Source organism: Xiphias gladius, chromosome 21 (assembly GCF_016859285.1).
Source record: "Xiphias gladius isolate SHS-SW01 ecotype Sanya breed wild chromosome 21, ASM1685928v1, whole genome shotgun sequence".
Lineage (NCBI taxonomy): Eukaryota > Metazoa > Chordata > Actinopteri > Istiophoriformes > Xiphiidae > Xiphias > Xiphias gladius.
In genome coordinates this window covers 225,154-241,394 of record NC_053420.1, presented here as the reverse complement: position 1 = coordinate 241,394, position 16,241 = coordinate 225,154, and the positions used below count along the sequence as shown (strand labels likewise).

Sequence of the window (16,241 nt, the reverse complement as noted above, 5' to 3'; positions counted from 1 at the left end):
CGATACACCTGCCAAGTTGGACGTCGATTGGATGAGCGGTTGTCGATAAAAAATTGGAAGACAGACAGAGATTCCTCCATTTATAGTTAGACAAGTAGTATTATTGTTTTGTAAAATTTGGCCTGATTGAATCTTGTAAATGTCAAATAAAAGAGGCCCGAGGACCAAGCCCTGAGAAGTCCACGTTAACGGTGATCCACTCTCATGCACAGCCGCTGGCTCAGGCAAAATCCCTCCTTTGACAAAACAATCTCAGCTCAGAGCTGTTCAGGATCTCTCAGCCACGCCACATGGTCCTCATGAGCAGAATGAGCTTGATCAGTTCAAATGCAGTAAATGCAAAGACTCCAGGAAAATGTTTGAACTTTTCAGCATCTCAAGGACTTCTCATCCACGTAGACTTAAAAGTTCTAAAAATGTAAAGTGACATAATGCAGAAGTTGACAGAATATTTTCAGATTTTATTTTTTGTCATAGTTTTATTTTGTTTTATTTTCTGGTATTTTTACTTTTATAGTTAGTTTATTGTAAATCATTTCATTAGTTTTTTTTTAACTTTTAAATAGTATTTTATTTGATGTTTCATTTATTTTTTATTTTTATATCTTTGATTTTATTTTGTTTTAGGTCATTTTATTGCAGTGCAGGCGGCTGCCACGGTGGCAGGAGGCAGTAGAGCCACGATTCCACCTTCAGGAGACCGGAAAGAGGCGAAGAAGCTGGTGGCGGACTTCCTGTGAGTGTCGGCGTGTGTTGATCGTCTGATGTTGAAGTTTGTTCAGTTTGACGCCGGGCTCTTGATAAAAACATAAAACGCAGCAGCAGAAATGGTGAGCAGCCGAGCAGACCGTCAGTCTGACTCATCTTTTCATTTACCTTTTTATTTATCTCAGATACACGGCCAGTTAGCATGCTAGCCTATTTTCTTTAGCTGTTGTATCAGTGAATATTCATCAGAATGAAAGTTTCAGCTTCATCGAAACTTAAATTCGGGGACGAACGTTTCAGGAGACATTAGTAATGAATACAAAGCCTTCACTCCTGTTCTCCTAGTCAGTCACAGGGCCCAGGCACAAAATGCATGATAAAATGAGAGACTTTTGAACGGAGTCTGGTGCGAGCAGGCTGCCGCTGTTCTGTCCCTGCCTCAGCTTCAAGTCAGTGCGGGTCAGTTAAATATGAATTAGCCTCCAGCTTTGATGCTCAAGTGAACGTGCGCCTAGTGTATCATACTAAACTATTTTTTTAGCCTGTGGATTCACATTATGTGAAAAGTTAAAAGTTACCAAGCAGAAGTGATAAAAACATAAACCAGGCAGACTCACGGCCACCAAAACAATTGCTCTGAGTGGTTGGTTTAAAAACTGATTTTATTGGAATAAAACTGCAAGTTATGTGACAAACTTTAATTAAAAAAAACCCTTTTCACTCCTGTTTTGTCAGTCAGTCACAAAATGACAGATTTCTGAATGGAGTCTGGTGTGGACTGACTGCAGTTGTACTTTCCTTTTCTCAACGTAACGTTAAGTTAGTGCTCATGTGTTAAATATTGTGAAGTTTTCACGGCAGCAGATTCTAATGTGAAGATAATATCTTAGTTAAAATCTAGTTAAACTCTGTTTTTCTGAGTGCATAGCCAGCAACAGACAGTTTTGATTGATTGCTCTTAAGAGATCAGATTTAATTCATATTAACCAAAAAACTGTCCAGATGATGCAATTCATTGCTTTTCAAATCACAGATCTCAGACACACAGTCTGTAATAAAATGCCTGATTTTTGGATGGAGTCTGGTGTGATCTGGCTGCATTTTTCTGGTCCCAGTCTCAGCTTCCCTTCTAACCCAGTTCTCAGTCAATTTAGCCTGTAGTTTAGATCAAGTAATAATTTAAATTAAAACGCACCCTTTTCCAGACTAAAGATTCAGATTGAAGACTCTTTGTCATTATCATTATAAATTAATTTATATTTTGGGTTGTCGGACTGTTGCACAGACTGAAGACATCAGTTTGAGCTGCAGATAAATATTCAGTTGAATTCAGTTCAGTTCACTTTAATTCAGGCATCGTAGTGCACATTTCTGCTGAAATACAAGATGTAATGAGATAAAATACATGAAATGTTTTATTGGTTATCAGCAGGTTCCTTTCAGTTATTGCATCCTAACTGTCTGTCTCTGTTTCTACAGGCGAGAAACGCGGAGAAGGCCATGTAAGTACAGGAGTATACCTGAAGAGGGTTATAACGGGCTGTAATATTATTAACTGATAAATGATCATTTATCTGTTCTGTGTTAAAACCAGCTACATTCAGTTATTAAAAATGTCATATTATTACACAGCAAGAGAAAAGAAAACTGAATGGGTTAAAGGACTCTAGAGACCAACACCACCACACATTATGGCGGCTGGTTGCAGTAAATATAACAGTGATTATGAATGTTGTATTAAAGCAAAATACTGTTCGCTCATGTGAAGGTCATAACATTGTGGGTTAATCTGCTGATTTTATTGATTAGTGGATGAATCATTTGTTTTGTTTAACATCAGGAAACAGTGAAGATGTTTTGTTCAGAACCAAAAGACCTTCAGTTTCCTGTCGTTTAACAAAAAGAAAGCAGAAAAATCTCACATCTAAGAAGCTGGAACCACTGACTATTTGACACTTGTTCTTGAAAAAGTTTGTAAGTGATGCATTGATTCGATTCCTGTTGATCAGCTAATCAATTAATCAACCAATGGTCTCTGCTCTAATGTAATATCTTAATAAATGTGGTCGGTATCGGCACAGAAAAGTAGAAAAGTTGACCAATTGGAAAGAAATATTAGAAAAAAAACTGCAGTTAGATGTAGAGACCAGTTAGCCTCCATCAGCTGCTGGTCCTGATTCTACTGGTTCTACTGGTTCCTCTGTGCTCTGTTAGGACCGTCGTGTTATCTGCTACTTGTTATTGTCTTTATTGCCTTCTATCGGTTTTGGACAGTTTATCAGATGAGACATCCTAAGACGTCACCCTGATGGAAACATGGACGATATTTTTCAAAACTTTCTCACACTTTATCGACGACTGATCAGTGAATCGAGAAAATAAGTGACAGATTAATTGATAATAAATATATTTGTTAGTTGCAGCCCTATGATAAAATATCCATCTGTCTGTCTACAGTGGTTCTCCTGCTTTAACCGTGTCCCTCTGCTCTGTCTCTCAGGACGGCTCTGGCTCGGTTCAGACAGGCTCAGCTGGAGGAGGGAAAAGTCAAGGTGAGACTATACTGTGTTCTACTCTCTCTGACCTGTCTCTCTCTCTCTGTCTGTCTGTCTGTCTGACCTGTCTGACCTGTCTCTCCCTTTCTCTGACCTGTCTCTCTCACTCTCTCTCTCTGACCTGTGTGTCTGTCTGACCTGTCTCTCTCTCTTTTCTCTCTCTCTCTCTCTCTCTCTCTCTCTCTGTCTGACCTGTCTGTCTGACCTGTCTCTCTCTCTGTCTAACCTGTCTGTCTGTAGGAAAGGAGACCTTTTCTGGCGTCAGAGTGCAGCGAACTTCCTAAAGCTGAGAAATGGAGACGACAGGTACAAACTCTGTATTGCTGATTACAATATTAGCCTTAGTTACGTACTTTTTTGTCAGTCCTTAAAAACTTCATTAACCTTGAACCTCAGCTGCTGTTGCTGTACTTGATTAGCTGATTGTTTAATCAGGTTTCTACAAAGAAGAAAGTGCAGACGTGAAGCTCTGTGATTGGTTGTTTGGTGGAGAAATGCCCCCTGGAAGTCGTGTTTGCCTTCTCTCCTTCAGTTTTTATGTTGACAGCTTCTTTAGCCCCGACATTTTATAAAGAATCAGAACCTGGAGTTTAAACTATGACCAGCATGAAGACGACTTACTGTTAGTAGTGCACTGCAGGAACACTTCAGCACTCTGTGTACTTTAGTAGTACTCATATATCTGACTAATGTGTTTGTTTCAGATCATCAGTGAGATCTCAAAGAAAGTGGCTCAGATCCAGAACGGTGAGTTTAAACCTGACTGACACAACTGGACCATCACAGGCAGAAGTGACCTGCTGCTCTCGGTGTTACGGAGACTTTAACACTAGAGCCTTCGGACGAGTTTTCACCGACGCAGTCTGATGAACCTGTCGGACAGACTTCATTAATGACCCCCACCTTCTCTTATGACATGGCATTCAATGATGGATTTTCACTCCAGTTCCATCATTTCATGTTGAGAGAGTTTTGTGCATTCTGTTAAAAAGTGCAGCTCTGTCTTCGTTACACATCTGGCAGAACCACTCCTCTTTGGAGAGCCATGTTTTTTTTGTATCGGCCTGTTTCCTTGGCCAGGCTCTGCTCGCTGAGTCTGTACTTTGTCAAGGTGGTTCTGTGTTTAATGTCAGACACTGTGGTGTCTGCCACACTGTACTGTCTATCTAGGGCCAGATAGCACTGCATTTTGCTTTGTAATTTTATTTGTGTGTTCCGATGGATGACATAATTTTGTTTCTGGTTTTTAATTAAGTCGTTGATTCAAACTGATTTGTTCTCTGACTGGTCCTGAGGCAGAACAGGGTTTTAAAGTGTTTGTCATCTAAGCGTCAGGATCAGATTAGTGAAGGGACGCTTTCTTTGATCAGTTCTTGGCCCTTTTGGTTTTTCTGTGCACCTGTAAGATGGTTTTGCAGAACTCTAAATGCATAGTTTTGACTCGGTGCTTGTCTAGTTGGGCTGAAGTTTGGTAAGAGAGAGGGCCCCACACCTCATTACCTTACAGGAGTATTGGTTCTATGACAGATTCAAATAATTTGAGCCAGATTCAAACTAGGATTTGAATGCAAATTTTACATTTTATTGCATAGAATGCCTTGCGTGCTTTCTCTCTTAGTTCATTTAATGCTGGGTTAAAACCTCCAGTGGAATCTACTTTCACTCCTAAATCATTATAATCTGTACAGGTTAGTAATTTGTGTGTTCCTAATGTGAAACTATGTGTTTCCCAGAGATCTGGACCTTTTTTGAAAAATCATCATTTTAGTCTTTTTTTTTAATGTCTAACCTGTCTATCTGGTTTCAGCCGGTCTGGGGGAGTTTAGAATTCGGGATCTGAATGATGAGATCAATAAGCTGCTGAGAGAGAAAGGTCACTGGGAAGTTCGGATCAAAGAGCTGGGAGGACCCGACTACGCGGTAAATAATTATAATGATAATAACAATCATCATGACATTAATAATATCCTCAACCAGTGGCAGCTGTGGAAACCAGTGACCGTTCACCTGAAATTTGGGGGCAGGGGAGCTGGGCAGGAGGAGCCATGGAGGGAGGAGCAGGGCAGTAGTAGATGGGAAGGAGCAGGGGCGAGGAGCTGGAGGCCAGCCCTGCGATTAATGGACGACCTCCTTTACTTCCTGAACCACAGCTGCTGAAACAATTAGTTGATGGTCTTAAAATTAGTTGCAAACTATAGTGAACAGTCATTTAGGCAAAAAATGCCAAAAATGTGCTGGTTTCAGATAATAATAGATTTTCACTGTTTTTGACATTTTATCGACGGAACAATTAATCAGTTAATCAAGGAAATACTTAACAGATGAATCAATAATGAAAATAATTGTCAGTTGCAGTTGTGTTGATAACATGTTTGTGTTTCAGCGAGTCGGTCCGAAGATGTTGGATCACGAGGGGAAGGAGGTTCCAGGAAACAGAGGGTATAAATACTTTGGAGCAGCCAGAGACCTGCCCGGAGTCAGGGAGCTGTTTGAGAAGGAGCGTACGTAAACATTTTATTATTTTATCAACCTGTACTGTACACACTGATGATTGGTCCTCACTGATCATGTGACTCCCAGCTGCCCCGGCGCTGAGGAAGACAAGGGCGGAGCTGATGAAGGATGTGGATGCAGAGTATTACGGGTACAGAGATGAAGATGACGGAGTCCTGCTTCCCCTGGAAACACAGTACGAGAGAAAAGGTGGGATCATTTTATAATCCACTCAGACAAGAACCTGGAAGCAGAACATCAGGAAAGAGCCGCTTCAGTTATAAAGTATTAATATATCAGACTGTATTTCTAAGTGCTTTACGAAGACAACTGGACTTGCTTGAGGTTCTTAAAGATATTTCAAGAAGGTATTAGCCGCCCTCGCCAGTGCAAAAGCATCGCCCTCCAACCTCACCATCCAAGAAATGAAGGCACTGGGGCATCGCTACAAAGAGACCGGAACATCACCATCCTGACGGCCGATAAAGGAAGACGCACAGTGGTGCCAAACAAGGCTGATTATCATGCCAAGGTGACCAGTCGACTGAGCGACGCAGTCTATGAGTCACTGAGGCAAGATCCTACCAGCAGTTATACAATAACTGGAAAGAGAAGATATTGACCGACCATTATATTACTGCCTTTCCCCAGCGGAAGCCATCTAATGCGATTATGGGCTCCCCGAGATACACAAGGAAGGAGCCCTGCTCATACCCATCATCAGTAAGAATCTAGGTAACCTACAACATTGTTGAACACCTAACCACCATCCTAGCTTCTCTGGTCAGTAACACTCTACACCACATCAGAAACTCCCAGGATTTTGCCAACAAAGTTAGAAAAAGAAAACTGGATTAAGATGAAGCCATGGTATCCGACGATGCCACTTCACTCTTCACATGCACTCCCGCCCCAGAAGCAGTAAAGACTGTAAGGCAACAACTGCTACAGGACAGCACTCCGTCCAACAGAACCAGCCTCACCTCAGACCACATATATGCCCAGCTTGACCTATTTCCAGTAAAATGAGTGTTTCTACAGACAGAAGCATGGCTGTGCCATGGGCTAATGGTGTCACCAATAATGGCCAATCTCTATATGGAAGAGGTAGAGAGCAGAGCCCTGATCTGCTTCTCAGGAACTGCTCCCAGTCACTGGTTTAGGTACGTGGATGACACCTGGGTCAAAATCAACACACAGGAAGTGGAAGCCTTCACAGAACACATCAATGCAGTAGACAGCAACATCAGGTTCTCTCGTCAGTCTGGCCTTCTTGGACTATGCGGTGCACATTGAAGATCACAGAAGCCTCAGCATTGAACTATACAAAAAGGACCCACAAGGACCAAGGGAAAAGAGAAGGACAAAACACCCAGACATAAGCAGCTGAATCAGGCTGAAAACCGGTTCACACCATGACTCACGTGACCCTAACGACTCACATATGACCCTAACAACTGTCAAGGTGATTACGACCCCACAAGAGGTTAAAAGCCTGGATCTCCCCACCAGTCAGTAAAAACTGAAGCCTTTTGGATGAGAGGTGAAATGTCTTCAAGAACCTCAAGCAAGTCCAGTTGCTATCGTAAAGCGCTTAGAAACACCATGACCTGGATGACTGAGAACCTCAACAGATATATCAGACTGTAGGTGAAGCTGCTCTATGTATTTGTGTGTATTTTGTGTGTAGCTGTGTTGGAGGCGGTGCAGAGGTGGAGGACGGAGAAGGAGTCTCGTCTGTCAGGAGAGAAACAGGAGGAGGAAGAGGAGGAGGAGAGCATCTACACCGTCCTCAACGAAGAGGTGAGCTGCCTCCAACTCAGAAAAAGTAGCAGCTGCACTGTCAGCTGACCTCAGCAGACCTGAGTACATCACATCACCTGCAGAACAACATGTCCACATAGTCTGATCAGTACTGTGCGGTTCTGATGCCCCAGTAATTATTCTGAACTCAGGAGGTTCCTCAGGGTTCTTACAGTAGGTTGCTCAAATTCTCACAGGAGATTCCTTAGTCTTGTTACAGGAGGATAGTTAGGTTCTTACAGGAGGTTCCTCAGGTTCTTTCACTGACCTGCTAGGGTCTGTTTAGACTACAAAACTTTGAAAATTTGCTCAAACAGCGACGCATTTTTTTGCCCCAAACTGTTGTCATGGTGATGTGAGGGTTCACAAACACAGCTGATCTCACACCAGATGAACTGTTGATGAGATTACAGAAGCTGGGGAGATCTGCGATAGGAGCGACTGATTGCAACAGTCGACAAAAACACACACACAGTCACTTACCAAAAAAAATAACATCTGGTTTGTTTACGTACAGTTTTTTTACGTAAGGTTTGTTTACGTCTGGTCAGTACTTGAACTTGTTGAGGGACAGAGTTCATTGCTCTCTTGTGTTTTCGTGGCCAAGATGTTTGTTTTGTCGCCTCAGGCTCGTCTCCAAGGAACCTTGACTAAAAGCCTGTCGTGTTTGTGGCTACGATTAAATCAGACACGTCTCACAACAGATGTAGCATATGAGGAGCTAGTGAAGTGGGCAGGACCCATCTCTGATCCGTTGCAGATTTAGTGTCCAGGGTCGGACACAAATAGCAATATGTCATCTGTATATAGCATAAGTTTATGCACCACCCCCGTGGCCAAAACACCTGGGAGGTCAGTCTATCCCCTGGCAGCCGCTAGCGGCTCTATAGCTACAAGAAACAACAGTGGAGAGGGGGGCTAGTCCTGCTTTGTTCCCAATCCCAGTGCAAATACTCAGAAAGGAGCCCATTGTTTTTCACTGCAGCCTCCTTATATAGTAACTGAATCCACTTTATGAAGGTGCTGCCAAACCCATACACATATATGAATATAACAGCAGACTGCCCTCTACATATAGATCTGAAATTTTTATTTACAACTTTGTTAAACCACAACTTAAATCCACCATCTCCTTCTCCCATATAGGGGAGAACTTTGACAATGCAGGTGTTTCACCAACATGTTGATGTGCAGAGTACCACACTGACATGTTATTTAATAGAAAAGGATTCTTTGTCTGTTTTACTTGATTTTTAACCCTACCTGAATATAAAAGAAACTCAGGAGGAAGTCCTGATTTTGATATCTGCTCTGTAGCCAACCGAGCTAGAAGGGGATCCACAAAGAAAAAATACATTGTTAATTTTAACTGGGCGGCCTAGTAGTACCATTTTAAACTGGGCAGCTGAAGCCCTCCTCTTTCATACACTAACTATAATGGCATTGATTTGAGTCTAGCGTTTTTATTATTCCAGATAAATTTGTTCAATAAATCATTCATGCTATGAAAAGGAGTTAAAAGTATTTAAGTAGTTAAAATGTTAGCTAGTGGAAGTGCAAGTGATCGGAAAAGATATAAAAATTCTGGCAACACTAGCATTTTAATTATATTTAAGCGACCAATAATATAGAGAGGCATTTGTGTCTACCAAGGGGTCATTATTTATTATAATATGAACCAATTGTTTCGCCTCAGGGCTATTTTAACCCCTAGGTATGCCAAACCTTCCTTAGTATTTGTGAATGGTGTATCTGTAATAGGCTGTAATCTTTTTTCAAAAACATTAATCCTGACTCTGAGTTGTTTATTTTATACCCCGAGACATTTCCAGAAGTCTTGATTAAACTCATTAATTGGGGAATACTGTCCTTCAAATTTGTTTTTAAAAAGAAAAAGTGTAACATCATCTGCGTTCAAAGATATATGATGTTCATGACCACCAAAAGTAATACCTGAGATGCCTTCATGAACTGTTATGGCCATAGCTAAAGGCTCAATGGCTAATACAAATAACAAAGGCGATAAGGGACAGTACTCTCTAGTTGATCTTTGGAGATAAAAATGGTTTAGAATCCTGTTTTTCATACAGAATATTCAGGACACGTTGAATATTATGAAATCCAAGTTTGTTTTTGACACGGCCGTTTTGATCATTACAAACGGGATGTGGAAGGTACGACTCTAGTCTTCTGGCCATGGCCTTGCAGAGTATTTTAGTGAGTATTTTTAGTTCTGAAAAAAAGAGTTCTCAGTTGGGGGTTTGTCAGGGTCAAGGATTAAAGTTAACATTGCACGTATCAAGGATGGTGTAGTTATTCCCCTTTACATGGGTTTCCTCATACATGGCCAGTAGTGGGGCAGGAAGTCTATTGCTGAACCTCAGTAGGAAAGCCATCCAGTTCCAGTACTTTCCCACTCTACGTATTCTGAACGGCCTCTGATAATTGCTCTATTGTTAGACTACAGTCCAGTTCCTGCTTTCCAATTTCTGACAAAGTCTGAAATTGCAGCTGATTCAGGAACGAATAGAGTGAGGATTCTGATGCATACAAAGACTAATAAAAATCCCTAAAAGAGTTGTGATCTCAATGGGTCCGAGGTCAGGCCACCTGCAGGTGCCCTGATGCCATTAATCTTCCTGTCCGACTGTATTTTCTTAAGTCGCCATGCCAACAATTTACAGCATTTTTCTCCTTGATCATAGTACAAGTGTTTAAGACACATTAAACTTTTGGCAACTTATTATATTTCGGTCTCGTAACTTGTAAGTCCTTTACTTTCAACAAGTTATCATTATTCAAGTTTCGTTCCAACAACCTTATTTGTTTTCCCAATGTTTCCATTTCCATATGGCATTGTTTAGCTTTAAAAGTCGAATAACTGATAACGTCCCCTCTAATATACACCTTAAAAGCCTCCCATCTTACTCAGACATAAGTCTGATCAAGGTTTATTTCAAAATAGTTATCGATGCATCTTTCAGCAGATTTTATAAATTGAGTCCTGTAGCAATTTGACTGGGAAACACCATCTCTTGCAACTGTGGATAAATGTATCTATACGCAGATTTAATGACACTGCTGATCGACCACTTATCACTTTACTATCCTACCAACATTCTTTAATTTTAGTCAGTAATCCAGATGAGACCAAATAATAATCAATACGTGAGTACCTTATGTGCTTGAATAACAGGAGTATTCACTTTTATCTGGGTTCACTTCCCTCCATAGTTCAACCCAGTTTAAACCTTTGCGGGTTTGCATCAACACTTTGCTTGTCTGTACGTGTGTAGGGTCAAGGTTAGGAGAGCGATCCTTTGTGGGCACTAAAGTGAAGTTAAAATCTCCACCTAGAATGAACATACCCTGCAAAGTAAGTAAAAACATATGGAAGAATGCTGGATTATCATCATTTGGACCGTAAATCCAAACTAGATTCAGTTTGAGCGTGGATATCTATGTATATATCTATACCAGATTATACAACAATCCACTCAACTGAAAACAAATCTTATCCCTCACTTCAGAAAATCTGTTGTTTTGTAAAATGAGAAATTAGTTGGAAGGAGATGACTATGAAGTTACTATACTATAACTTTCACTTAATCATGAAACACCTGTATCAAAATAAGAATTAGAAGAAAAGAAAACAAAATGTAGCAAGACCCAATTCATACTCCATATACATTACTCGTCATTAATACAATACGTTTTACATTCCTTTCCCTTTTGAAGAAAGATGCACCGTGTCATAACACTCACCTCACCAGTCCTGTTAGTCCATCCCCGTTAGTTCGTCCTTCAGGTTGTATTTCCCAATGAAATTGTGAGCGACGGTAGACGGTCTCTCTATGTTGGAATATCCAGAAGCGAATAAGAACCGCTTTGTGTTTCTCGGGTTTCGGTGCCGCCCAAGCACGAGGTACCGATCGAGGCCGAGCTCCAACCAATTCAGCGGCGCGTGCCGAACGAGATCCAGCAGCGGTCGAGTACCCTTGGCGCCTTCTCAGAGACCAAACACACACAGATTCCTCGTCCTGCTTCAGTCCTCTTAAGTTGTCAGTCTTCATCTCCAAGTGCGTTAGCCATTTTGCAGTTGAAGCTTATTCAGCCTGTGTACTTTCAAGTTCATCTTTTACCATGGCAACTCGGCCCTCCAATTGCTCAATGCATTTGGTATGCAGCGACGCATCCTGTTCAACTTCAGACAGCTTGCCTTCTACTGCTACTACAGCCTCGGTCACACCTCGAGACGATTATCTTTACCATCCAGCTTCAGCCCAAACTCAGAACAGAGTTACATTAGCTCTGTTAGCACGTCCGTCACGTCCACCATCTTGCTTGTGTCAGTGCATTCAGGCGCCGAAGCTATTTCGGTCTTGTGAGTAGTTTAGATGTGAGCCCGGGTGAAAATTTCACACTCTTCATTGAATTATATGGTGACATGATCCGTAGTAAGTGGGAATCCCAGATACCAAACCACAATCTGGGTAATTAAATAATTTGTCTACACAGTTAACTAGAGTCTGTTTTCTAGTCCTAAATCTAATCTGGCCTTTCTGGTCTTGAGTGTTACCAGTGGTTTTCACCTTGTCTTAAACCCTCTTTATTTACTAAAGTGTCTCTTGATTGTAGACTGTGACAAGGACACACCTGCCTCCTCCAGAGTCTTCTGGACCTGGCTGGATGTTGTGAAGGGTTTTTTCTCCACCAAGGAAAGAATTGTGTGATCGTCCACTTTAGTTGTCTTCCGTGGTCTTCCAGGCCTTTCGGCGTTGCTGAGCCAGTCCGTTCCTTCTTTTTAAGAATGCACCAAATTGTTGATTTGGCCTCTCCTCAAGTTTCTCGACACACTCGACATACACTCTTTGCTTTGTGTCACTTTGCAGCCTGATGATGAAGAGAGCCGGGGCGAGCAGGAGGGAGAGGAGGGAGGAGTAACCTTCATCGCACATGTACCTGTTCCCTCACAGAGAGAGGTGAGACGCACACACACACACTCGTCTTTCTACACTTTGGGAGCCCTTATTGACATAATGCTTTCCCAGGCCCCTAACCAAACCTGGTTCTAACCTGAACCCTAAAACCAGGTCTTAACTTTCCAATAGTTCTTCAAAGTTGGCAAGGACCGGTCAACATGTCCTCACAATCAGAATACAGAAATGTCCTCACAACGGTAGAAATACCAAAATGACTCCTCACGAAGATGTCAATACACGTCCACACACGCACAGACAGCTCTGTCCACCCGTCTCACCTCTCTGACCTGTCTGTCCCTCAGGTGGAGGAGGCTCTGGTCAGGAGGAAGAAGATGGAGTTGTTGCAGCGTTACGCCAGCGAGACTCTTCAGGCTCAAAGTCAAGAGGCCAGGACTCTGCTGGGACTTTAACCTGCATGTCTGTGTCTTATCCTGTCTGTCTGCACCTGTCTGTCTGTCTGCAACCTGTCTATGTTACAGTGTGGATGTAAATATCAGCTCATTTTTGTACTCAGCCTGTTTCTTATTAAAAAGTTCTTCAGCTCAGGTTGTTCTCGTCTTGTTTTGTTGGTTCTACAGATTTTCAGAGGGTTTGCTAACTAACGTGTCTCTGCAGGTTTTAGAGAATTAAATCCAGCGACCACAAGGAGACACAAAACCACCACAAAGATCGGCTCATATACGACCAGGCCAAAATCCCAAAGCACCTTTCATGTACGCTGGTTAGTTTTGACTGCAGAATTATTAGAGCTTGAAAACGTCCAATAAAGTCCAGGTCTTAATGTGATTAAAGCAGAGTGCGGGACAGGTTGGAAGAGTCTTCCTGAGACTGAATGTAATCCGAGGTTTTTTGCAGAAGCGTCGGCCCTGATGTTCTGTTTATATGTAGAATTCTGTCCTCTGAGTTTATTAAGAGTCCTCCACAGATTTATCATCACACTCCTGTAAGAGTCAGACTCACGATGGACAGTTTTAAAAAGAGAAGGATCAATTTCCAGGCAGCAGAACCAGAGAGATCCTCAACTTTATTCCACACATTCTTCTTCCTTTTCAAAACCTGCTGCCTACATTACCCACACTGCACCTGGACCTCTGACAGTTGGGCGGTAGACTGGAGTGTGTTATGCTTATAGCAGCTAATGTATCCTGGAGCCTGGGGGGCTACAGAGGTCTGGTCGGCTCACCTCTTTCTAACTCCACACCCCCAGATTTTTTTACTCTTCAGATTCATAGTCCTCAGACCCGACCCACAGCGACTCAGGTGACATCACCTGAGGACAATTATCAGACTTCGCTCAGCTCCCTCTGGAGTCGCTAAAGGCTTCATACTACTTTAAAACGCATGCAGTATTCACATCAGCCCGAATCAGGATTATGTGAATGAAACAGACTCATCTCCTCACTGAGGAGACGACGCCACAGCAGTGGCTTCATTATTATTATGTAAATCCCTGACATGGTGACAGCAGCGGTGGTGGAAAGTAACTAAGTACATTTATTCAGGTATTGTACTTGGGTACGGTTTTAAGGTAGTCCACCACATATACAGTACTTTTCATTGTGCTCCATTTATCAGACAGCTGCAGTAACTCTACAGTTTGAAGTACAGAACATGATCGTTTTATAAAGTAAACTGGATTAAACTGGATTAAACCAGCAGGATGTAGGTATTGGTACTTTAACAAGAGTAAAAATATCATTTCTTCCACCACAGGTCAGGATTCAACATCAGACAGGTAAACAGGTATCGCACATCAAGTCTAAAGTCAGCTTCAGTCCAAATATTATTTCTGTCCTCTCAGCTTTTGATTATATCAGGGAATTTTCAGATTTACTGTTTAACCCTCTCAGTCCCAGGCCAAAAACGTTTCCTCCTCCTTCCAGTTCTCAGTCTCATCAGCTTTAAATCTGGATGATTCACACATTTCCTTTTTCAGAATAATGAAGATTTATTTCACGGTAGTGGTTTTATATTTATTATTTATAATCGATTTTATACACCATTAAGCCACAACATTAAAACCACTGACTGTTTTTAATGTTGTGGCTTATCTGTGTGTGTGTGTGTGTGTGTGTGTAAAATGTAGGTTTGATTTATTAGGATGGTGAAGCTGATTATAGAACAGTAACAACTAACCAGTGATGCAACTGTTTACGAGAGACTCATAACTGATTGATCAGCTTGTTGATCTGATAATTGATCTGCTGGGGCTGAGAGGTTCATATACAAAGTGTTTATATTGTGTTAAAACAGATTTACCTGTTTATTCATATTTCTATAAGTGACCGTGGCCTCAAAACCTTGTTTTTCTCACATTCAAACTAGAAGAATTTTATTGGCATCACCGCATACAGACACGGTGTTGTGTCTGTATGTGGAAATCTGTCTGTCTCTGTCCTCGTCCGGGTTCTTCAGGTTCCTCTGAGTCCGTCTGTGTCTCATGATGCGGGTTCAGTCAGCAAGCTGATTGGTTGATTGGTGGCAGCCTGCTGGAGCATGTGATTGGCTGATTAATGGCTGAACGCTGCATGTGATGTCATGTGAGAGAAAACTGCCGTCAGCCACATTTAATCAGCAGCTGGCATGTCTGTGTGTGTGTGTGTGTGTGTGTGTGTGTGTCTGTGTGTGTGTGTGTGTGTGTGTGTGTGTGTGTGTGTGTCTGTGTGTGTGTGTGTGTGTGTGTGTGTGTGTGTGTGTGTCTGTGTCTGTGTGTGTGTGTGTCTGTGTCTGTGTCTGTGTGTGTGTGTGTGTGTGTGTGTGTCTGTGTCTGTGTGTGTGTGTGTCTGTGTGTGTCTGTGTGTGTGTGTGTGTGTGTCTGTGTCTGTGTGTGTGTGTGTGTGTGTGTGTGTGTGTGTGTGTGTGTGTGTGTGTGTGTCTGTGTGTGTGTGTGTGTCTGTGTCTGAGTGTGTGTGTGTCTGTGTGTCTGTGTCTGTGTCTGTGTGTGTGTGTGTGTGTGTGTGTGTGTGTGTGTGTCTGTGTGTGTGTGTGTGTGTGTGTGTGTGTGTGTGTGTGTGTGTGTCTCTCTGTGTGTGTGTGTGTGTGTGTGTGTGTGTGTGTGAGTGCGTGCGTTTTACTCTGCAGTGTCGACTCTACGCAGCTCAACGACTGAAGCGTTGGAGCCTCTAAAGTCAAGACCAGAAATATCTCTCATTACTTCCTACTGAGGTTTTCTCTGATAAATAAATCAGAAACCTTTTCCAGCCAACGTGTCGCTGACTGAGGTCGTGTCCTCAGAAGTTCTGAGTTCCTCAGTGTGTGTCATAAAAAGTTTTTTTTAATCTGATTTTATTGTTGATTTCATGTTTTAGACTCAGCATATTTAAAATATTCAGATGAAAACCAACTCCAGATTGAAAATGACCTGGATTATGGATTATGGAGCTAAACTGCAGTATAACTAATGTTACCAAATTAAAGGGTCTTATTTTAATTAGACATGTAGCTGGACTAATGTACACGTATGGAGTTGTTATATTAGGTTCTGTGTATTTTGTGTTTCTGTTGTTTTTGTTGTTTGCTTGTTTTTTGTAACTGTTTCAGTACATGTACATGTAGAAGTTATCGTGTTACTGTTGGATTTTTGTTTCTGTATGTTGAAAATTAAAAATGAAATTGTAAAATAAATAAAATGATTATTTTTAGCCGCGGCGGCAGCTCGACTCTGTAGATGTTAAATGATGGTCCGGACTAAATGTTCAGT

At 41.8% G+C, this 16,241-nt stretch overlaps 1 protein-coding gene across 2 annotated transcripts; it reads left to right on the top strand.

Annotated features, from left to right (window-relative positions):
• Positions 1-657: 657 nt before the first annotated feature.
• isy1 (ISY1 splicing factor homolog) lies at positions 658-13,087 on the top strand. 2 transcript variants are annotated; one of them, XM_040115602.1, is made up of 11 exons: positions 660-830; positions 2,188-2,210; positions 3,209-3,260; positions 3,504-3,569; positions 3,968-4,010; positions 5,071-5,183; positions 5,647-5,764; positions 5,844-5,966; positions 7,447-7,559; positions 12,452-12,541; positions 12,844-13,087. In XM_040115602.1, exons 1-11 carry the CDS (start codon positions 828-830, stop codon positions 12,949-12,951), a joined length of 852 nt encoding a protein of 283 aa, XP_039971536.1. In that variant the 5' UTR covers positions 660-827; the 3' UTR covers positions 12,952-13,087. The 2 variants fall into 2 exon arrangements, with proteins under 2 accessions (XP_039971537.1, XP_039971536.1); XM_040115603.1 differs by lacking the exon at positions 5,844-5,966 and having other exon boundaries at positions 658-830.
• The last annotated feature ends 3,154 nt before the right edge of the window (positions 13,088-16,241 follow it).